Genomic DNA, 23352 nt, shown 5'->3' with positions numbered 1-23352 from the left:
CTTCCTCCGTTTTTTTATACTTACAACAGTTTGACTTTTACATTATTCATATACTCTACTTTGACTAGTTTTGATGCTTTATAGCTAAGAAAAAATATAGTCATGTGAGATCTTGTTAGATTCGTCTCGGTTTATACTATTTTAATATCTAACATTTATATTTCTTTACATATTGCTAATTAAAGATATAAACGATTGAAATAATGCATCGACAAGCGTGAAAAGTGAAGTGTTGCAAGTATATATTTCCTCCGTTTTTTACTACTTGCATCACTTCCCTAAAATGGAATTATCACAATACTTGCAAGACACTATAAATGAAAAGTTATTCTAGATAAAAAATGTATCACTTACTTAAAGCACGTGACCCACTAAATTACACTCCTAATAACCACTCATCTTAATTAAAAGTTTATTATACCATGTGAACCCCACATTTCTTAAAAACCGTGAAAAAAATTTTGCAACAATTAAAAAACAGAAAAAGTATTTTACTACTCCATAAAAAACACTGTGTGTGTGGGGTAGCCGTGCCCTACCAGGTCCTTGTGTGGTAGACTGGTAGTCCGTAGTCGTGCACTCTTGCCCTACCAGGTTCTTAATTGAATTGACTTTTACAGTTATACATGTGACTTGTCTCTTCTTTGTAGGAGTTTTGATTTTTTTTTTTTCTCTTTTATTTAATACTACCTCCGTCCCCTTTTGATAGTCCCTTTTGGGCATTTTTTACGGGAATTAATAAACACAAATAAGAATAGTTAAAGTACATTGAAAAAGTAAATTGACATTGGGTATGCAAAAAAGTAGAGAGATAAAGTAATAAAAGTATATGGGAAAACAAAATTTACATGGAAAAGTTAAATTTGCACAAATATTATTGTAAATTGGAGAGAATTTTAGTAGAAATTTAATATTAATGGTTGTTGGAAAAAGGAAATGGGGTGAACATTTTGGGACTAAAATTTGTCCATAAGGGACTATCAAAAGGGGACGGAGGGAGTATTATTTTTTTCTCCTAAAGATCTATGCGTTTCATGTTTTTATAATAATTTTAAAACAAATCTCATTAACTCTTACTTTCTACGTTTTTTTTAGTAGAAACCGTTTCACATTTACACACTACAATCTCACTTTTGTAGTTTATGGAAACGATAAAATATAATAATGTGAGATCTTTTTTAAATCGTCTTGATAAATAAAATATCATCCACTTTTACAGCTTCACAATATTGATGATTAGAGATATTAATCGTTGAAAACATGCGTTGACATTTGGAAAGCGTAGTGTTTAGACAATTATACTCTTAAATATGTTTATTTATTTAATTGCCCCAATTAATGTTAATTAGCTATTTTTTAATTGAAGAATAGTGTACAGAAATTTATATGCCTAAAAAAAATATTTGTTCAAATATTTTTCCTCATTAATGCTACTAACAACTAAAGTTATAACGTAAAGCCAAACCAAAAGAGCTTCCCGAATATTGCTAGTCATGAAGAGCGGATCGCACGCGTTAACTACCCTACTAATATATAAATATGATCACATAATTGGATTTGTCATAATGTCTACTTTTATAAGCTAATTTTTTTTTAATTATTTATTTATTTTTTTTTTAATTTTTACTCATCTTTCAATAAATAATATTGATGGTTAAAGTTGTGTCTCGTCAAATGTCCAAATCTGACTCTAGCTTATAAAAAAAAGGACATTTTGTCACAAACTACCTATTAAAAGCCACTTTTATGAAAAACTACCTAATAAAAAATATTGTAAAACTACCTATTAAAACAAAAATGTTGTTAAAGGCTACCCTTCAATGTTGTTTAATTTCTCCGACCACCCTCGTGCCGATAATGTGATCTTTTAAAACCTTTTTTTTTTTTAATGCTGCCTTACTAGCAGTGCCACCTTCTTCACCACCGCCCCACCACCGTGGCATTTCGACCCACCACCACAAAAAGATTTAGAGCAACATAATTTGGGGTAGGATACAAAGAGGTGAGAGAGAGGAATGAACTAACCAAGCAAATTAATGTTGACCGGCTGACCCTACAATAATAGTTAATTAGTTATCATCCAATCAACTAAAGTTAGTGGGTTGTCAATAAAACAATGACCCTTTAACATCAAATCCAATAATAACCCTATCCATTCAAAAGTAGAAGGGGTGAGTGGTTAAAGGCTTAAAGCTAGCTCTCCTCCCGATTTCAAAAAATCTTTAGATTGATTCTCATCACTCGTCTTTGTTGTCTAAATACCCAAAAAAAAGGATCAAGACCCTTTAATATGTGACCCACCTCTTTTGCCAATGGACTACCCCATCCAATAATCACCTCTAACGACAATGAACTGTCCCCCCTTAGGGCTTGTTCTCATACGATTATTTTCAATTCATTTCAGTTCCTAATTTCCTTCTCTTATAAAATATTCACTCCAGCTCAGTTCAGCTCATTTCAGTCAATGAGAACAAACCCTTAGTCCCTTACACGGTTACACCCCTTATCCCTCAACTAAGAAATATGTATATTTAATAAAAAAAAAAGGGGGGGGGGGGGGGAAGAGAGTATTATTGATGAGCTCCTCCTCTATAAAAGGGTTGTCCTCCTCATCCCTTGTTCATCATCAAAAACTCACATTAAACAAAATTAAAAAAAAGAAAAGAAGTATGGTTTCTAAGGTGATAAGTTTGTTAGTATTGGTAGCAATAATGATGGTTGCTACAAATGCTGAACCCATACTAAATCCTCATTCTCCAACAAACATGATAATCCAAGAAGTTGTTGCTGATAATATTAACAATCCTCTCCGTTGCGTTCCATATGGGTATCCTTGTACATTCTTCACCCCTTGTTGCGGGGGCATAAAGTGATCACCTTATCCTGCTGGATTGTGTCTATAAATGTATAATGTCCAACTATATGCATTCCCATCTCTTTTGGAATGCGCGGTCATCTATCTATCTATCTATCTATCTACGTATCTGTTAATTAAGTGAGACTAGGATGGTATATCTCCAAGTCGCTAGCTCGTTATGTTATCAATACTCTTATTTCATGCTACTCGTATATAGTATGTAATATGAGTTTTGGATTTAATTAGCTTCATCACTTATCTATGAGAAGCTTTATTATTTCCCATATCAAAAAAATCAAATCAAGCGTAAAAGCTTATTCATTTGTACTCCATATGTGAGGCCATGTTCTTTTCGGTTTTTAATTTTTTTTTTTTTTTTGCTTGATTAAAATTATGTTAAGTGAAAATAATCTTATCACCTTGAAAACTAGTCCGCGCTTACTCAATAGCCACCTAAAAGTTCTTTTCTCATAGGAAAAAGCTTTCTCAAAGGTCATGCATTGGGTAAGTCAATGTTGGAAATTTAGCCAGAAATGTATCTAACAATATTTTACTTTTCATTTATATATATACCTTATTGCTTATTCAGTGCATCAATACGTGTATCAAGTTTGGATGTGTCAATTATTCTGAAATAAAAGGCTACTCATGTAAGAAATATAATCTTTAAGTATAAGTTCTAATAACATATGCTTGGATAAAATACAAAAAAAATACGAGCAGGTATTTTAGTGCGTGGATTTTTAGTTGAGTCTTACCCTTGAGATGACGCGTCATTACTTGTAACTACTCTGTATTTATCTTGTATTGAAGGCGGCGTGAATTAAATTGTTTCGAGGAGAGATGAAGGTAATTTGGTGACTCAACCAGATGAATTTCTAAATTAAATTTCATTGCTCCCACCATTTTTTACACATAATTTAGGAGTAAGGAAAGCTTGTACTAAGACATGAAATTATGGGGATTGGAGTGTTATGAAAGCATATTAATCAGAAATTACCACTTTGACAGTATACAACCAATTCAACTCTTACAAGAAAATAAAATTAAGAACCTTAGAACAGAGGATACACTGTAATACATTTTGCACAACTGTGATAAGAAAGAATACATTGAGAATCAGAACTGTAACCCCAATGCCAATGCAAGCATTAATCTATAAGGAGAGTGCCAATTTGTGCCTGCATTTACAACGAGTGGCGTATGAGTTCATAGAGATGAGGTACAAACATACAACTGAATTATGTTTCAGAAGTTTTACTCACATTTTCCAGTTCAAGTACTGATCAACAGTAAGAGGTTTTAGTCCACCAAACCAGTTAAGAATAAATATATTTTCGATATCTAGTCTGAAGACCTGGAAGTTGTGGCTCGCCGGCCAATCTGATCAAAACATAAAACACTTACTTTGTTAGCCTTTACAAGAAAATATAAGTCAGACTACTGCAGGATTATGATCATAAGGGTGTGTGGTAGAAGAAATGTGCTTACATATCATCTCAGGATGCTTAGTAAATAAGATAGACCTCGCGTATTCAGCTTCTTTAGAGTCTGCATCAACTAGTTTCAACTGTAAAACCAAAGGTCGAGCATGAACAATTGTTGCAAGTAGCAGAACATCATCTACATACAAACATTACAATATACACTAACAGTCTTACAGATAAGCATACCTTTCCTGTAAGAGTAATTCTTGCACAGGTGGGATTTTCAGGATCAGTATTTCCACAAGTCCCAATTGGGTATTCGCTTACTGTTAGTGACGATCTTTGGTCCTTCATAGCATTTGCAGTGGTGGGATCATATTTTGCCAAGTAGAAGTATGGTATGCCTGTACTTTCGCCAGGTAGTCCATCACTAATCGAAACCACGTTGCTACATGTAGGAACATCATTGTTACAATTAATAAGAATGATAATATACAAAAACAAGCATCATAGAGTTTTTGTGCCTTGTCAATTTGTAAAAGAATGATATATCTTCCAATAACAGAGAAAAAACATCGTGAATTTGTGATAAACACATTGGAGGCACAAGGCATCATTAGGCAAAGGAAATGTTCATTATACTTGTACACACGGGTGTATTGTGTCACTCAAGGGATTATTCTTAGCCCGTTTACTCAATTAGGAGAGCTCTAAATGTTTAAATGAGCAAAAATTGAGTATGGGTGTATGGTATACATGTTACATCCGGGTGTACAATGTACACCTTAAAGAGGGGAAAAGGTGGGGTGAGAGAGATTACCCAAAAGGAGATCCTCCTAAATCGGCGGAAATGGTACTGTCAAAAACATGAAAGCAACACATTAGCTTCATTTACAATAGATAATTGACATACTTCAACTACAAGAACGCAAGGTAAAAAACAAACACTTTTGATACTGCCAAATGAGCAGACATATTTTGCATGCCAAAGAAGAGAACCTAAATCTGAAGGATCAAAGTCAACGGTTGATCATGAATTTTTTTAAAAGTCAACCGCTGACCAAACTTCAAACTCATTCTCTCTAGTCATGTTCAAAAATTTTAGATTTACTTCATTCGTTTGTTCTATTACATAATAGAACAAACACAAACAGTACCTATTTTTTAAATTATGAAAAAAAATTGTGCATCAAATTGGCTAAATACTATGTACTAGATTAAATAGAAGACTGTGAACTTTATAGTATAGCTAATGTCCATCCAATAAAAAAAAAAAATCTCATATAATTAGAAATGGACCATCTATTAACACGGGGACAATCTAATACACAAGCGCATAACATAGAAGATCTTTCAACTTAAAGATCGCACCTAGGGTAGGTGGTTTTTTGACTGGATGGATCTCTTTGCCTAATGTTGTAGTAGTAAAACACTATAAAATCACACAAAATATGAGAAAACAGATTGAATAAGATCCAAAATGATGAACAGAGGAGTGGGAAGTAGAAATTGATATCTAAATGAGTCAAATTGCAATCAGAAAACATATACAAAGTATTTAACGTAAACGAATATCAACAATAAGGTGAATCTATTGAAAGAATGAAAGTGGGAGAATTACTTGAGGACACCCCAAGAGTTTTGGGATACCAACCAACGAGCGTAGGCAGCAATGTCAGTGTGGTCTGGTTTGTAGACAGAAAGCTTCAGCAAACGCCCCTCAACACTTAGACTCAAATGCAACACCAAAATCAAATGAGTTAGCAGAATAGTTGCTCTGACAATTGGAGATGTTCTTGTTATTCTCATTTTCAACTCCATTTCACTTTTCTGATAGCAATGCAAGATACACAGTACTATTGCTTCGTATAAAAACAACGTTTTGATGGGTACTGGTTTCCTTTTTAAGTAACATTGAATCTTATGGTCTTTAATTATATATATCTAGCTGTTAATGTGATGTGGTTGCAACTTGCAAGACTTGCTACTTGCCATATATCTACTGAGTTTAGAATATTCTAGCCAAAGTCAAATGCAATGGAAGCACTTACTTCGAGCCATATTAGTTAAAACACTAGAGTTTTAGAAGATAAGTTGTGGTTAGAGGATTATACTGGCTGCTCATATTACACCAACTGTGGATTCAGATGACTGCTAAATCTGTTCACCCTTTCCAAATGGGGAACCAACATCAATATTTATGTAAGGATGGCTCAACAGTTTTGGGAAATACCTATGGACTCTAGGTATGCTCCTGAAAAGGAAACGTTTTTTCTGGAAGATTACGCAAAGGGTTCTGCCAGTCAAAGTTAATCTTAGGAAGCGGAATATCCTGGTATCATCATGCCATTTCTGCAGTCAGATTACAGAAGATGAGAAACGTCTTTTAGGGACTGGACAATGTCAAGACATTAGAGATCCTCAGATCTGAATGTTACTGTGTTTTGGAATACAGTATTACAGCCTTTATTTCAGGCCGGATAAGAAATTATATGAGTTTACTTCACAAGGAAGACAGGCCTAATAGCTCAAAGAGAAAGTTTGAAACAGTCTCCCAGGCTCTGTAGATTCGTCAAAAATTTTGAAATGAGATGAGTATTTTGTAGATTTAAGGGTACTTCTGAGAATCCCAATATGTACTAAGAGCTCAATTGAGAGCTTGGGAAACCAAAATGTACCATCTTCAGCACTGAGGAACTCAGTAGAAGATTGTAACCAGGAAAAGCCTAAGTGTTATACTAACAGGGTCTTTTCGACTTAGATACTTGCTGATGGATCATGGAAAACAAATAAAAGAAACTGGCGATTGGACGGGTTCTACTTTATGATTGAGATAGACAAAGAAACTCAACATCTAATTGCGGCAACACAGCTTCAACTACTGAAAGCAGAAAGCAAAAGGCAGAGGGAAGGAGGATGTCAAGATATTCTCAGATTGCAGGTTTTAGACTTTAGATGTTGCTAAAAACATGCGATCAAGTCCAATGAAAAACGTTAGCATTATCTGAGATTTCTAGAAAAGCTAGTAGCATATAAAATTTGTTACAATTTGATCTGCTGTTTTATGTTGTTGTTCTTGCTGTCAAAAAAAAAAAAAAAAAAAAAAAAAGGGTGCAAACCTTAAACGTCACTTATTTAGAAATAGAAGAAAGTGGTTAAAATATGTACCAATTGCCATTATATTGCTGTATACCCAATTTAGTACTTACATGAACTTGATAGTGTATACCACTTTCATAATGTACATACATATTAGCAGGTTACAAATTACAACAGACAGTATACAACTATACATACATGTTGCTTAATAACTTTGATCAGAAACAATGTTTTATATACCCTTGACATTTACAATTGAAACAACATGCCTGAATCAGAAACGGAATCGCAATGCATGAATTTACAAAGAGTTTGCCAATTTGTGCCTGCACAAACAAAACAATTAAATGAGATTTATGCAGTTCAGCTGATTAGAGCTTCATATACACAGAATACTTGTATATTTTATTCAGAGAAAAGAATGAGCAAATTCACTCACGTTTTCCATTGTAAATATTGATCAACAGTAAGAGGTTTTGGACCTCCAAACCAGTTAATCATAAATATATTTTCAATATCTAGCTTGTAGACTTGAAAATTGTGACTCTCCGGCCAACCTATTCAAACATAAACCATTGTGTTAGCATCAAAAATATTACCAGCCGATGGATAAAAAAGAATTTCATTTACCTCAAATATGAAGTAGATAACAGAAAAAATGTCTGTATTTACCTTTCATCTCAGAATGCTTTGCGAACAAGGCAGACCTTCCAAATTCTGCTTCTTTGGAGTTTGCATCAACCAGTTTCAACTGAAAAAGATCACAAAGGCAGTGAATCATATAAGTCTGCACATGTATTTCTGATCAATACTGCTTATAATTACATATTAGACTAATATCCTAATAATTCATACACGTCCACATGTAATTTACTAATTGTAAACATAGTCTGGCCTTTCAGATTGAACCACTGCCAAGTTTCGAAGCCAGATCTGAAGCTGAAATCTACAACATTACAATCTTACAGATGAATTCACCAAACGCTAAAACCACAAATTACTGAAGAAAAGCACACCTTTCCTGTAAGTGTAATTTTTGCACAAGTGGGATTTTCAGGATCTGTTTTTCCACAAGTCCCAATTGGGTACACCTGCACCTTTGCCTGGCTGCCCATCACTAAATGAAACCACATTCCTACAAGAGTACAAGCACAATCCAGACACTCATAATGTTAATTAAATTAATAGATATAATTCCTAAAACCAATTCAGAAAGAGTTTGTGGGGTTCACAAATTGAAATAAAACGATATCTATTATCTCCTTAAGAATGTACTTGTAATGGACAAAGACTACTCGATAATTAATTGGGGTAAATTTTATGTGAAAACTGAAAATTTGCTAATGTGTGTTAATTTAATGAATGTGTGTCAAATTAATCAGCACATTGTTGCCGACCAAGACTCAACAACATACAGCACTAATGCGGCAAGTATAAGACTCCCAGCAATTAAATTGATCATGCATTGGTAAACCCTGAAAAACTTGATATGTGGTCTTGTGGATTGTGGGACATATATTGAAATTTGATTGACAAGACATTAGAAACCATGACTAGCACATTGATGCCATCACATCGGAAGCACTGAAGGCTCGATCAAACCAGATTATCTAACAAAATTTAATAACTCAACTAATTGTAGCAAGAACGTGAACCAAATGGATGCCATGACATCAAAACACTCAGAGTTAAACAAACAGACAAACAATGCCCTATATGTTATAAGCAATTATGACGTTGATAGACAGAACCGACTTAAGCATTGAAACCCGACACAACTTATAAAGAGGGACAGGAAATAAAACGCAAAGGTAGGGAAAGAGAGAATACCCAAAAGGTGCTCCTCCTAAATCTGGTGAAATGGTACTGCAAAAAAATTTAGGAAAATGTTAGCTTAAACCTCAATAGATACTTTCACCTTGAATTGATCACATAAACACAATATAAAACCAAAAGATAATAGTTTTCAGTTTTAAATTCAAAGATCGAAAGAAAAAAAAATTACATTTCATTTATCAAGGCCAGCAAAGCTAGATGCTTCACTAGTTCACTTCAATCATTGTGATGACTGAATGTAATAAGAGGGTATAGCTACTACTTTAGTAAGATGAACGCTAACGTTCAAGTTCGTCTTCTGGTGGATGTGTACTAGTTTAGTTGGTCAACGTTTTCGAAGACATGGAATTGAATCACAACTACATTACAGTGACTCCCTCTACACCACAACACCAATCCAAAAAAACCAACTTCCCCAAAATTGGTCAACACCAATCTAAGTAATTTGATTCAATTCTTCCATATGATTATACCAATGTCCTTAATCTAAACAAACCCATTTAGAATACAATAAAAACAGATTGAATAAAAACCCAAATAATCAAAGACACAAAAATTAAAGGGGATTTCAATTTAATCAATTGCAATCAGAAATAAAAACATCCCAGTAAACAATTAACAATAAAAATTGGAAATTGATAGAAAAAAAAAGAGAGAAATATACTTGAGAACACCCCAAGAATTCTGGGAAACCAACCAACGAGCGTAAGCAGCAGCATCATTGGGGTTTGGTTTGGAAAGAGAAAATAATAAGCGCCCTTCAACACTAAACTGGAAGTGCAACACCATTAACATCAAATATGAGAAGAGTGAGGTTGCTTTGAAGATTGGAAATTTTGTCATTTTCATGGGTTCCATTGATAATGAAGGAAGAAGGAGATTGGATTACTTTTATGTATTTTTTAAAGAGTTGAATTGCTTTTATATAGAAAAGGAATATGATTAAGGTGGGATTAAATCAATTAAGATGTTGATGATAGGAGTTGCCTAAATGAGTGAAATTGGTAAAAGTTTGACATTGCGTTGAAGTGTGCTATTTCGTGATGTAATTGCAAATTTGTTTTGATAATTTTGTTGATAAGAAAGTATTTTTGGGTGCCTAATTGAGGGTTTAAAGCAAAAACTTTTAATTCGTGTTTGACAAGTGATAAAGATAGATAACGGTAACGAAATTTAATCAAAATGTGACTTTAATTGAAAATATCATGCTAGTTGCTTAATTGATTGAAAAGGGTATTGGAGGCATGCAATCTGTTGAAGTGTGATCATCTTGTGTGATGTGATTGTACTTAGGATAACAAAAATATTATTTGATGCTTGAACACTTAAATTAATGTTTAAAAGAGAGACTATTATCCTTAAACTTTCCCAAAGAAGTAAACAATTCTTGTGATCAATTACTTCTTATTTCATAAGTTACGCAATAAATCACGAATGATGTCACATTAGAGTATACACATTTACACAATAGCTAGCCAACCCATTTTGCTCGTCACAATTGTAAAAGAGAAGTGTTCACTTAAGACATTTAAATTGATACAATACATTTTACATTTAAGTAAGTTGATTAACATTTGGGCAAAGAATACTACTTAACTCCAATGCCCATTACAGAGTACTTAATAAGCTAAAGTTCAATATTGAATTGAGCTAGTTTAATAGAGTGATCATCGATCATGGTCAAAACCAAATGATGCAGGTTAAAATTTCAAATTTCGGATTAAGTATTTTAGGCGAGTAATAATACAACTCATACTTTCTATATACAATAAACCATAAGAGAGGAGGGTTGAGCCATTGAAATCAAATCTATGCCACTCGAGGTTAAAATGACTAACCACCTTTTCACTCCTTGATCTCGATACAACTCATACAGTCATACTTGTTCAAGTCAATTTTGTCAAAACCGGACACCAGAGGGAAGTGAAAATTCTTCTACAGCAGCGGTTGCAGCAGCCGGGGACTTTCCATCTACATTCATTCCACACTCTCTCTCTCCTTTGACCAACCTCCTTCCAATCTCTCAACTTTCTTCCATCTTCATTTCTTGATTGATCATTGCAGAATCCCAAACTCCAATTTCCCAGAAAACCCATCAATCTTCAATGGGGTTGTTTTCAATGGCATTCGCCGGCGGCAGTTTCATCCTCCTCGGAGCTTGGGAATCTCTCTCCTCTTCCTCCCAAAAACCACCCAACAACCGTCGCAAATTCTCGACAATCACCCTTATCTCCGTCGCATCTCTCTCTCTCCTCTTCATCATCAACTCTCTTCTCTCCTTCTTCGACGCTATTTCTTCCTTTGACAAAGTCGGTTCTACCCTCCAACTTCAGGTACTCGCGATTTCCTCCCTTTTCTTCATGTTTTCTCTTCTGGGTCTTTGTAATTTCTTCTCTAAATCGCTCAATTTCCCTTTCCCGTTACTCAATTTGATCCTTCTCTTCGCTTTTCTTGAAGAGTTTCTACTTTTTCATCTCCATTTGAAGGATTCTGATGGAATTGAGAATCGTTATTATGATTTAATGCTTGTTCCGATTGCAATTTGTGTGTTTTCTACTATGATTGAATTGGTTTCCCCAAATTCGGGAATCCCTAAATTGGGTCGTGGGTTAGGGTTGATCTTGAAGGGAACTTGGACTGTGCAAATGGGGTTTTCGTTTTTTTCAAATTTGATTGCGAATAATTGTGCTTTGCATTATAAGAGTAGAGGGAATTTTACGATTAATTGTAATGGTCATATGGATACTCATCGTGGTGGGGCGATTGCTGTGCTTTTGTTCAATTGTCATCTTGCTTTCCTTGTTACTGTGATTTGTGGGGCGTATTCGTGTTTTGGAAGAAGGTTTGTTGCAGAGGGTAATTACTCGAGTTACCGGCCTATCGGTGTTGAGGTGGTAAGGGTGGAGAATCAAGGGACGTTTACTTTGGATTCGGATTCCGATGATGGTGGCAATGATGTGGTTAAACAAGAAGATGGCAGTGCAGGGTTTAGAAGGGAGAATGGTGCTGTGGAGTTGGGTGTTAATGGTCATGGCTCTCATTCAGTGAGCTAGGTAACTTGGTGCTCGTATGAGTAAACGAAAAGAGTTTTCTTCTTTGATGCGAAAGATAGAAGATACACATAGATTACAAAGGGAGTTGCAACTTACAAGGAGTGGGAAAGGAAATTATGCCTTCGAATTCGGGGAAAATAGCTGTGGTTGTTATCTTTGTATCAGGTGATCATAGGTATGTGTTATGAAGTATTCACATTCATTCTTTGTTAGTGCTTTTGGAGCTTTTTTAGCCATAAAATGTTTTGTATATTATGATCAAAGAAAGCTTTAATATTATAGTCCTATGGGATTATACTTTCTATTGTGGCATAATTCTTGTTTAGTGTGTATAGCTGTTCAATTCAACGATTACTTTGTCTTTTCATGTTTAGTTCATCATCAGCAAAACAATTTTTTATGTTTTGTTTGTTAAGGTCAAATGATATGGAATATGTGGAAAGATCACGATGTTTGGTGTTATTCCCTTATGCGAGCACATTTGCCATTTTTTCCTCTGCTGTAATTGTTGCTTTGGGCAGCTTGACTCTCTTTGATAACCTGAGCTTTGGGTGACTTGCCAATCTTATAGTGTGAATTGAACCACAGCTAATCATCTTGCTACTTTCATGCTATGATGATGGTGTCACACTGTCACGGCACTCTAATTTTGACCAGGTGTCAATTTTACGATACACCTGTTACATGTATCCTCTGATTCCATCTGTGTCTGCTATTCTGTTAGCCCGATTCCCTTGTCTTGCAGTAAGGATTGCTTAAGAAATTTAGTCATGCACTTTCTTGTGCTCACAGTTTCTCACAATGCCACTGTTTCTGTTATTAGTAACCTGTTTATTCCAATCACCTGTCTGTCTGATGTAGAGGATTATATTTGGTAACAAGATCAGCTTAGAGTGAGAGAAGAGTTGATAAACTAGAACTTTATAAACTGTTTTCATCAATCAAGTCACTACTATAAACCGGAACTTTATACATCATTTTCATCACCCAAATCACTCCTACTCTTGTGAAATCTACACAAAATTATATACACCAGCAAACTGAATGTACTTAATATAGCTAGTAGCCAATAGTACTTATCCAGCCTTGCTTTCGACATATCATCTGAGAACCAACTCTGCTTTCCTCCCCTTGTACTGAAGATCTCGATCAAAGATATCATCATAGCACTAAGGAAACTGCCTACTCCGAACACACTAGTATACAGGGCTATTCCCATTGTCCTCATCTTAACAGGAACTTCACCATAAAAGAACTCTTGCATGCCCACAACAGTGAAGATGTCTGATATGCCTAGTAATATGTATTGTGGTAGCAACCAAAATATAGTCAAGGATGGAGTCCTGAGTCTCTTTTCTTCTACCAAGGCGGCAATCACCATGGCAATGATAGAAAGGACCATTCCTGCCCCCATTCTCTGTAGGACGGTTATTCCCTTCTCATTTCTGGTGATAACTTGCGTACATGGGACGAGAATCTTGTCATACAAGGGCATCAGGAGGATAATTGAGACAGTAATGGCTCCTTGGAGAGTTGCTGGTGGTATCTTGAACTTGGTGCCTATATTTCGTTTCATCGTCATGCCCTGTTTGGTGAAGAATGTGGCTGGTTGTTGGAAGATCACAGCAAACAGCAGCAACATGGTCCAAATAGGTAAGAGCCTTAGTGATACCTTAATATTGTCAGAAAGGCGAATTCTTTTACTAGGTTTCTCATCAACTTCTTTGGTTCCTACTAACTTTTGGCTTGAGATTTGATTTTCCTGCAGCCTTTAAGAAAGAGGCAAAACAAAGACCATTATTGTTAGAAATTCTGTTTTGTTGGAAGGGAAAAATGAAAGATTATTTGATTTATCAAGTGCGAGTACCTATTAAATGAAAATCTCTTTGATTACTCAATTTACTGTAATGCATTTGATGGAAATAGAAGAAACTTACTCCAACTCTGGAACATCGACTTTGCGATGGGATTCACCGATGCCACAGCTGAACACCCTTGATATAGCAGCTTTTAGACCATCAACCGTAGTCTTGATCGGACTATGATTATCAACCTTGTGATCATTTGCGAAATTGAATGTATAGCTTTTGGTGCCACTGGAAAACAAGATGATAGACGCGATCATGGCCAAGGTAGGAACAGCAAAGCCTAGAGACCATCCTAAAGTGTCTTGGATATATGACATTACAGAGACTCCCAATAGGCTGCCGCTGCAAACACCAAAGTACCACCAAGTGAAGAATAGGGTCCTTTTACTGGATTTTTTAAGGTCTGTTTGGTCAGTAGGCAAGTCTTCTTCCTCTCCGAGTTGATCCGCTCCAAAGGCTTGCAAGGAAGGGTTGTAGCCTCCTTGGCCGAGCGATATTAAACAGAGTGACCAAAACATGAAGGCATTGGAGATATTCTTGTTCACTGGCCATGCCCATTCGAACGTAGTTGATGTTAATGCTGCAAGGCCCTTTAAGTAGGGGCAAAGGAGTAGAAATTAGTAGAAGCTTACCAAAGCAAAAAGGGAAAAAAAGGTGAGTGGGGGGATTGGAAGCAAAGCAAGAGATGTTTAATAATTAAAGACGTTTTAAGGAGTACTCCGTATATAATTAGAATAACTCGAGGTTTAATAATTATAGATGTTTACTAATTATGAGATGAAATATGAAATCAAATGAAAGTTAATAGGGAAATAATTTCGACACTCTCATTATGAGTCACAGTTTTCCGTTTATAGAGCAAAAAAATCATCTTCCAAGTTTCTGTGATAGTATGTTACGGAGTATATAATAAAAAGCTAAAAGCAACCTGATTCATTATACTCGTACAACACATATACTAGTGTAATATTTGTTCAAAAATGATTAAGATTATTATCGTAGATGTAAACTTGTTTAGTTGGTTAGTCTCTAGGATGATACTCAAAATCTATCAAATTCCATCTACGTTATGCCTGTTATACCACTATCTTTACCCAAAAAAAGTTGGGTAGAACACATTTGCAATTCATCAGGGTAAAAAAAGTGCATTTTGCCGTGTACACCACCAAGGCACCAATATCTAACATTCTGTATGATGTGAATCCATATAATTATCGAGTAATTTTATATTTTTAGGTAACACCTTTATATAGTGGAGATTTCTTATCATCATTGAGAAAAGTTGAACTTCTAAAAATATGTTAGGTTGATCACTCAAAATCTTCTCCAATACACATGGAAGAACTGAAGAACTCTATATTTGTATTGCATTCAATTCACAGACACAAACCAATCAAATTACATGAGGTGTGCTTAATTAGTAACTAGTGTGTAGCCCAGGCGTTGCACAGCTTGCTACTTTAATTAGATTTGGTGATTATTATATGCATTTATTTTCATTTTAATAACATAGTTTATGATTGGCTTAGATGGTTAAGTAACTATCTTTATTATAAAAAGTTGGGTGTTCGAATCCTCCAACTACAAAAATAGCCAAAGTACGTAATTCAACTAATAAGTCAAAATACGAGTGACATTTCTCAAACCCTCGTAGCTAATTAAACTAAAATCTTTCACGTCACCTTTAATTCATGACGACTTAAACACCTCTAAGCTCACATCTACCCTCCTATTGCCATTTGAATTTAAACATGAGCCAAAAGTCTCAAGACAAAGGGATTCGGGCTACACTACACCTTTTCGTCACAAGGATTGTGTATTAAAACATGTGTAGAGAACTTACCAGAATATAGAATAACGATGATACCAATATTGTTGAGTAGTGATCCCATAAAGAATCAGCAAGAGGAGCCACCAAGAGTGGCATAATAGATGTAAGTCCACACCAACTATTTACAGTTTTAGCTGCTGCTGAATTGCTCATATGTATAATATCTGTAAGATATGTCACCAAATTTGATGCCACCCCTTTGAATGCAAATCTCTCCATGCCCGCAATCACTGTAAACACATACATCCACATGCATAACATTGTAATGAATCAAATAAGAACTCGAGTTTCTAATATACAACTACATCAACAAGCCAGTTCCAATCATATGATTTAAACATGACTTGAGGTAGTATATATTATGTGCAACTTTTGAATATTTTATGTTTCACAAATGATAACCAAAAGTTGCACATAATATGTAAAGGAGATAGTATATTACTCGTAAAAATTGAACATTATTGTAACACACGATGATTAATAGTTTTGCGAGCATTGTCCAAGTGAAATGCCATATTAAAGACAAAGTAAAGTACCTATAAGCATGATGCATGGTTTGTTGAGGGCTCTAGATTTCTGTCTTCCTGCCATGGAGAAAGATAACTAAAGAAGAATAATAAAATTATAATAATGTGGTAGAATTTACTAAAAACCTCCAATTAATAGGTAGCAATATCATCATTAATCTTCCTTAATCTTTCTGAAATTTCATGAAAACAATTAAGACTATTTGGTAGCCAAAGTTTCCATTATATATTTGTTGTGCGCACTGTACCCATTAGTGATCATGAAAAAAATGGTGTAAAGTTTTTTTGTTTCCTTATGTAATGGGATTAGTAGACATGCCACTAAAAAAAAAAAAAAAAACTTTATGCACAAATTTTCCTTTTTCCATTTTTTTGTGACATGGATATCTATTTTGGGGGGGGGGGGGGGGGGGGTGGGGTGGGAAAGAGGTTCATGAGGAGGTACAAAAATTAATATATACTTCGTGAGACCGAGATCAAAGCGAGCTTCATATGATAAATAAATTTAGATAAATTTAAATAAGGGTGTTATTGATAAGACTGAGTATGTTTTAATTAAGGCTACTTATCAAGTTATTAAGGCTACTCATCAAGTTGACTTCGCCACAATTACAGAAAGTTCAAACATGTTTAGACATGTGATTATTAGGCAAAATCGTAACAACCTATGAAGAATATGTTAATTACTAATTTACTATACCTAGCGTATTCTCATAGTTGTAGCTAGCGTATATGTTTCATTGTTCATGCACCACACGCAAAAGTGTGTGTATTGTAATTGCCATTACATATTTTGTGTTTACACCGGCGCGTGGCACAAGTTGAAGTGTGTGGTGCACACACCAAGTCATGTGATCATACTCAACACTTCAAAACATGTTGTTAGGTCATCATGGTTTCAATTCAACATAGGTGAGAAAGTGTTTAAAGTTGTCATGATAGAGTAAAATATTTGCGTGCATGATCACATTGTCCACCTTGTAAACTTAAAAGATAATAAAATGTATTATATTTAGCACTGTTAAAACGGTTTGACAGTTCAGTTTCGGTTCGATTCGATATCGGTTCGATATTTAATCGGGTCGGTTTGGAATCGGTTTAATTGTCTCACGGGTCGGTTTTGGTTCAGTTTAAATAGTTATCGGTTCAATTCGGTTTCGGTTTATTCTTAAGCGGTTTTAATTCGGTTCGGGTTGTAAACAGTCCGGGTAGTAAACGGTTCGGTGCAGACAGGTTGCGGTTTGTTAACGGTGCGGTGTAAACGGTTTTTATCTTGGTTCAAACAGTTTCGGGTTGGAAACGAATTCGGGTTAGAAACAGTTCAGTTCTTTTTTGGTTCAGTTTATAACTGGTTTGGTTCTTTTTCGGTTCAGTTTTTAACTGGTTCGGTTCTTTTTCGGTTCACTTTATAACTGGTTCGGTTCTTCAATGGTTTAACCACTTTAACGTTATTCATATCGGTTCCATTTCAAGTTTACTAAATTACGGTTCGGGTCGGTTTTCGGTTTCAAAAAATAAATTGTTTATCGAGTTGTTTGGATTCGGGCAGTTAAATGGTTTTTTTACAATTAGGTTATTATATGCTTCTTATTTAATCATTTATATATACTACGCATAGTATCATAATCATGATTTGATGAGTTCTTGTGAAATGGAAATTTGCAATCTGGTAATTCGATACTATATTAGTCAACAAGACTGATAATTAAGACTGATCAATGTAATCATATGCTTAATAGTCTCTATGAATTAATTTTATTTATTACGCCTTCAGCCAAGCCTTGGTACTTAATATTACAAGCTTTTTGTTCATTTGGTTTCATCACCTCAAATGTATACATGACTAGAGGCAGTAGTGTTGCTAATATTTTTGAGGCAGGGCCTGAGCCTGCTTGTTTTGCTCTTGTTTGTGAACACTAATTATCCTTAATGAATGATTTGCCTTGCTATTTTAAAAAATATTCTAAGATTTCTATTATTTAATCCATTTAATTACATTCCCGTCAAAAAAAAAAAAATCCATTTAATTATATAAAAAAGTTTGTAAACGGTTCGATTTAGAAGCGGTTTTCATAAACGGTTCGGTTTATAACCAGTTCGGTTTACAATTAGTTCGGTTTTAAATGGTTCGGTGCAAACGGGTAGCAGTTTGCTAACGGTTCGGTGTAAGCGGTTTTTTTGCCAGTTTAAACGGTTTCGGGTTGGAACCGGTTTCGGGTTAGATACGGTTCGGTTCTTTTTCAATTCGGTTCGGTTTCTTTCAGTTCGGTTTATATTTGGTTCGGTTTGTTAACGGATTCGGTTCTTATACGGTTTAACATTATTCGAGTCGATTCGGTTTCGGGTTTACTAAAATACGGTTCGGGTCGATTTTCGGTTTCAAAAAAATCGGTTTTTAATCGGTTCGGTTCTCATTTGGGTCGGTCAGTTTCGGACAGTTAAACGGTTTTGATTTGAAATTTGACAGCACTAATTATATTTATTGTATTGTAAGAACGAAAGCTAATTGAATTGGCTTGTTTTTCTTATTACTTAAATATATAGTTGAATGACACATTTCATGTCTATCTTTTAATGTTGTTATTGTATAATGATTATTGAACTTGCAAGAGTTGTAACCTAAGCTAACCCTTGATTTTTTTATGGTGAAAAGAAAAATGATTGAGTTCTTATATATTAAATAAAATTAAAGGATAAATGTGGAAGATGAATGAAAGCAAAGGTGATATGCATGTTTTTTTGCATTCTTTTTTACAAAAGAAAATTACTAATCCTGGATTATTATATCAAATAAGGTGATACAATGCATATTGTAACGATTGACAATCATGATTGTGATTTTATTGAAGATTATATCATCCTTAACAAAGCTACCTTTCGATAATTCGATCTACCAATAATATCAGCATAAAACAAAAATGATAGGGATCGGAGTATTATCATTTCAATTCTTGCTTGATAGCGTACATCACAACATTAATTATTTGATGATAAAATATGTCAAATTCCAAGCCAGAAAAAAAGATGAATAAAGTAGTTTATGTATCCACTACTTAGCATATATAGAACTTAGTGGGAACTTTTAATTTAGCATCTCTCAAGTATGATGTTATAGGATTAAATTCACGAGGGCTCTTTGAAGGTGAGACTTCCGGCCCCCACCCTCTTCCACCGGCCGTCTCCTGCTATTCTAAAGGATCTTGTTTACTGACTCAGATGTGGTTAATTTGCGAGAGAATTCTAAAGGATCTTATTTACTAACTCAAATAGGGTTAATTTGTGAGAGATTTTGACTCGATAAAGACTTCTTACCATAAAATAAAGAAATTTTGCTTAAAAACTTTCCGTTGGTTTTCCTTTTCAAGACTAAATCCACAAATAAAGGAAGCTTAATTAGGACAAGCAATAAAACAACTTTCGTACACCATTGTATTGAACACAAGTGACAAGGCTAGGTTTTATTTTGGACCCTAACATGTGGGGGTTCATCAACTTGATATGTACGTCTTACCTTTTGCTTTAAAATTTTACAGTTCATTTCCCATAAAAAACATACGACATAGAAGGAAGTGCACTAGCTACTTGATTGTTTTAGTGGACATTCTATTCAGTTTTTGTTCATTAAAACTAGTGGGAAGATATAAAGAGTAAACATCCTTCTCACTTATACTCGACTTTAAACAGTTACGTGTTACATACATATTTTATGTGCAGACTAGTTATTTGACCCGTACAATGCACATTTGTAACAAATTCATTTTGGGTATTATTGATGGTTACGTTAAACGACTATACATATTGCATATACAAAAGTAGAAAAAAAAATAGTAGTTAAGTAAAATGATCTAATAATAGAGTATACAATGATTATTTATACGTAGTAATTAGTAAGCTTAATTAAGTGCTTAACAACAACTAAATTGTAATTTGGCTGTTAATCTTGTCGTCTCAAGAGTTTCTCTCCATGTGATAAGTGTTTACGCAGCGTTGTTGCAGAACATATAGTCATATACGCATCAGAAAAGCTCAATCACAAAACTCTCAGTTTGTTTGTCTTAATAAGCAAGTACATACGTACATTACTTGCTCATGATAATTTTCATTTTTTTTTTTTACTGTTTATTGAGATATAATCGAATAACCAAAATATTTTAGAAATTTCAATTTAAAGTTTCAAGCTTTAAAGGGCATGTGGTCCATTAAGTTATAACATTACGTGTAACCTGATACCTTAAAGCTTCCAAGAATAGCTTGAAGTATAAAACTATCCATCTAGTTTTGATTGATTGCACAGGTTAGAATATGACTTGAATCTGTAAATATGCATTATGCATGTTCTGATGTTCAATCCACATGTTTTTTTTTTTTTTTTTTTTTTTTTTTTTTTTTTTTTTTTGTTTTGTTTTAAAATTTAAATGAACCACAAAGGTATTACAATTTATATTACAAATAAGTGAGATGGCCTTAAACCTGTAATATGTACATACACCATAAGTCATTTCCACTAGGTAAGATCTCAGCTCGTTGGTAATTGTGTTCACTATCTAGTAGATAGGTTAATTGGAGCGATGTTTTTAGGGGTCGTTTGATTATTGAGGGTATTCATCAGAGGATAAGGGAATCAACTGCCCTTATTCCCTTTGATGATGTTTGTTATACCTTTTTTCCATTCCTTTGCCCTCCCAATTCCCGCAAAGTCTTTAAAATTAATGTATATGCCCCGGCCCCTCTATAAAGTTTTCCATTCCCTTTCCTAAGCCACCACCATACCACCACCCATTCTACCACCACCGAATCGCCTAGCCACCCCACCGCATCCCCTAACCGGCCCTCCCCCACCCTTGCCGAGCCTCCTTCGCACACTCCTTTATTTCCGCATGTATGATGATTATACTAATTAAATGCTACGTATCAAGGGCGGGGGAGGTATGGAAAAACAATTTAATAACTAGATTTCAGGCCATTTTATTAAAACCTATCAAGATTTTAAATGGGACAAATAAAAGAAAACGAAGGAAATACCTAAAGTTGGAATGAAACTTCTTTACTTTTTAGGTAGCCCTGATCCAATATAATTAAATTGGATAAAAAAAAAAATTCTTTCTAATTAAAGTAGTACATTGTAGATTTATCTAGGGAAGATATTCATCATAACTCAAGTGTACTTTTGAAAATGTTACTAACAAACATTGACTTTCAAAGTCAAACTTTTGCCATTAAATTAGAATAAAGGTAGTAATAATAACTTAATGAAGACTTATAAATGACAAAGTATCATTGAAAATACATTCTTTGTCCCCAATTTATCCTCAATCTAATGAAATGAGTGGAAATTAAGACATTCTTACACATAATTATGTTGAAATGCACTAATTCTTCTACTTAATTCGTCCAATCATTACTTAAATTAGTGGCACATTAATTTTGCACCACTAGAATATACTATACCCTTTCTTTCAATACTAGTAGGGTAGACAAATATGTGGCAACACTCAATTGAAATCAAGAAATTAAATTATTGATTTCAACTGAAAGAACAAAGTATGCAATGAATGGTTTTTTTGCCGTTTTGATGCAAAATATGATAATCTTGACTCCACTATAACTTATAATTAAGATAGATCTTGCTTTAGTTGATAGTTATGTTATGTCGACATGTAGCGACAACTTTGCGTAACACCTCGACTTATTTTTTTTGCTACCATGGAAGTGGTTTCATGAAATGAAAGCAAATCATAATGAGAATCATATTATTATATTGTATTATTTATACAGTCTGGTCAACTTCCCAAGAAAATCTTGCTCATCTTAGTCATCTAGCTTTGCTTTTATATAAAGCGTCACGCTCATAGTCACCTATTTAGTTACTGATGCAGATGAGATACGATTTTAAATTTTAGATATTTATTATTAACTATGAGTAATTATTACTTCAATTCTAGCCTTGTTAGTTATCATATTCTAGCCTTGTTAGTTATCATACGTAAATCATGCTTATGTTATCAAATAGTAAAATAATTAACACATACAATCTAATTAAGAAACAATGAGCTGTGTATTCCGTAGTAAGAATGTCTATTATTAGGATGGGGATGTGTATATTGTGCAAGGCAAATTAAGTTTTTATGGCTATTAACCTTGTCACACCAGGACACTAATTAGATAACATACTAGCTACGTAAGAATATAATATATATAATCATTTATTTAAATTAATTTATAATGCATAGTATTAAATTAGACACATGTAAGACGTAGCTAGTTTTAGTACATGAATATTGGAGATAAACCTACATTCTATTGTGATGCTAAAGATATGGCTATAATTCTATAAAGTCTCCTTTTAAATATGAAGGAAAAAAGTAACATTACGACATGCATAGAAACTCCTTTGGTATGACACAAGCAATAACGTAGTCGTCATAGCTTTTGAATAATTGAATTATATATATTTGACTACCTTTCATTTCGATTTTCCTACAATGTAGCTTGGCCCATAATTAGAGATAATTCAAAACAAACAAACAAAAAAAAAGTGCTCCTTAATTAGATAAAGAGTTGATGAGGACATTGTGAAAGAATAATCCACCAACAATTAGATATGAGACAATTCCTTTATATCGTGATGCTCATCTTTTAATACTTTAATTATTTACAAACTTTGTAACGTGCTATGATCGAGAAGTGTCCTAATGGATCGGAATTGTGTACGAGTTAACTTGATGTTCTCATCTTACTACCGTCCTATATACCTTTTCGATTATACCAAATATTTTTTGATTAATATTTTAATTTTAAGTCTTTGAATACTTCATATTAAATTGGAATTAGTCATTGTATGGTTTATATAATAA

The 23352-nt window shown here is 34.1% G+C and overlaps 3 protein-coding genes and 1 pseudogene across 4 annotated transcripts; 1 reads left to right on the top strand and 3 right to left on the bottom strand.

Annotated features, from left to right (window-relative positions):
- Nucleotides 1-4351: 4351 nt before the first annotated feature.
- On the bottom strand, nucleotides 4352-6105 carry LOC145616748 (uncharacterized). The gene is made up of 4 exons (XM_081671485.1): nucleotides 5906-6105; nucleotides 5105-5140; nucleotides 4531-4732; nucleotides 4352-4417 (listed from the first exon to the last, which is right to left on the bottom strand). The coding sequence occupies exons 1-4, from the start codon at nucleotides 6103-6105 to the stop codon at nucleotides 4352-4354; spliced, it is 504 nt and encodes a 167-aa protein (XP_081527611.1).
- A 1578-nt stretch (nucleotides 6106-7683) lies between these two features.
- On the bottom strand, nucleotides 7684-10195 carry LOC145618588 (uncharacterized; annotated as a pseudogene). Its single transcript, XR_014107950.1, has 6 exons — nucleotides 9884-10195; nucleotides 9214-9249; nucleotides 8400-8518; nucleotides 8056-8134; nucleotides 7823-7940; nucleotides 7684-7709 (listed from the first exon to the last, which is right to left on the bottom strand). The product of XR_014107950.1 is annotated as an uncharacterized LOC145618588 (transcript).
- Nucleotides 10196-11017: 822 nt separating this feature from the next.
- LOC145618587 (uncharacterized) lies at nucleotides 11018-12639 on the top strand. Its single transcript, XM_081673363.1, has one exon. The coding sequence runs from the start codon at nucleotides 11325-11327 to the stop codon at nucleotides 12270-12272; it is 948 nt and encodes a 315-aa protein (XP_081529489.1). The 5' UTR covers nucleotides 11018-11324; the 3' UTR covers nucleotides 12273-12639.
- A 538-nt stretch (nucleotides 12640-13177) lies between these two features.
- Nucleotides 13178-16740, bottom strand: LOC145618586 (protein NRT1/ PTR FAMILY 5.9-like). Its single transcript, XM_081673361.1, has 4 exons — nucleotides 16508-16740; nucleotides 15984-16201; nucleotides 14210-14730; nucleotides 13178-14041 (listed from the first exon to the last, which is right to left on the bottom strand). Exons 1-4 carry the CDS (start codon nucleotides 16560-16562, stop codon nucleotides 13240-13242), a joined length of 1596 nt encoding a protein of 531 aa, XP_081529487.1. The 5' UTR covers nucleotides 16563-16740; the 3' UTR covers nucleotides 13178-13239.
- Between the last annotated feature and the right edge of the window lie 6612 nt (nucleotides 16741-23352).

Source organism: Chenopodium album, chromosome 26 (genome assembly GCF_948465745.1).
Source record: "Chenopodium album chromosome 26, dcCheAlbu1.1, whole genome shotgun sequence".
NCBI lineage: Eukaryota > Viridiplantae > Streptophyta > Magnoliopsida > Caryophyllales > Amaranthaceae > Chenopodium > Chenopodium album.
The sequence above is the reverse complement of the archived record's forward strand: the minus strand, read 5'-3'. Positions and strand labels throughout refer to the sequence as shown.

What these genes read in the sequence shown, in the direction of transcription:
- LOC145616748 (XM_081671485.1), bottom strand. Translation starts at nt 6,105, where the DNA reads ATGGAGTTGAAAATGAGAATAACAAGAACATCTCCAATTGTCAGAGCA. An exon ending in TTAGGAGGATCTCCTTTTGG is followed by an intron (nt 4,733 to 5,104) that starts GTAATCTCTCTC and finishes TCCTACATGTAG; the next exon opens with CAACGTGGTTTCGATTAGTG. An exon ending in GAATTACTCTTACAGGAAAG is followed by an intron (nt 4,418 to 4,530) that starts GTATGCTTATCT and finishes AGTTGAAACTAG; the next exon opens with TTGATGCAGACTCTAAAGAA.
- LOC145618587 (XM_081673363.1), top strand. Translation starts at nt 11,325, where the DNA reads ATGGGGTTGTTTTCAATGGCATTCGCCGGCGGCAGTTTCATCCTCCTC.
- LOC145618586 (XM_081673361.1), bottom strand. Translation starts at nt 16,562, where the DNA reads ATGGCAGGAAGACAGAAATCTAGAGCCCTCAACAAACCATGCATCATG. An exon ending in ACCATGCATCATGCTTATAG is followed by an intron (nt 16,202 to 16,507) that starts GTACTTTACTTT and finishes ATGTGTTTACAG; the next exon opens with TGATTGCGGGCATGGAGAGA. An exon ending in CATCGTTATTCTATATTCTG is followed by an intron (nt 14,731 to 15,983) that starts GTAAGTTCTCTA and finishes CCCTACTTAAAG; the next exon opens with GGCCTTGCAGCATTAACATC.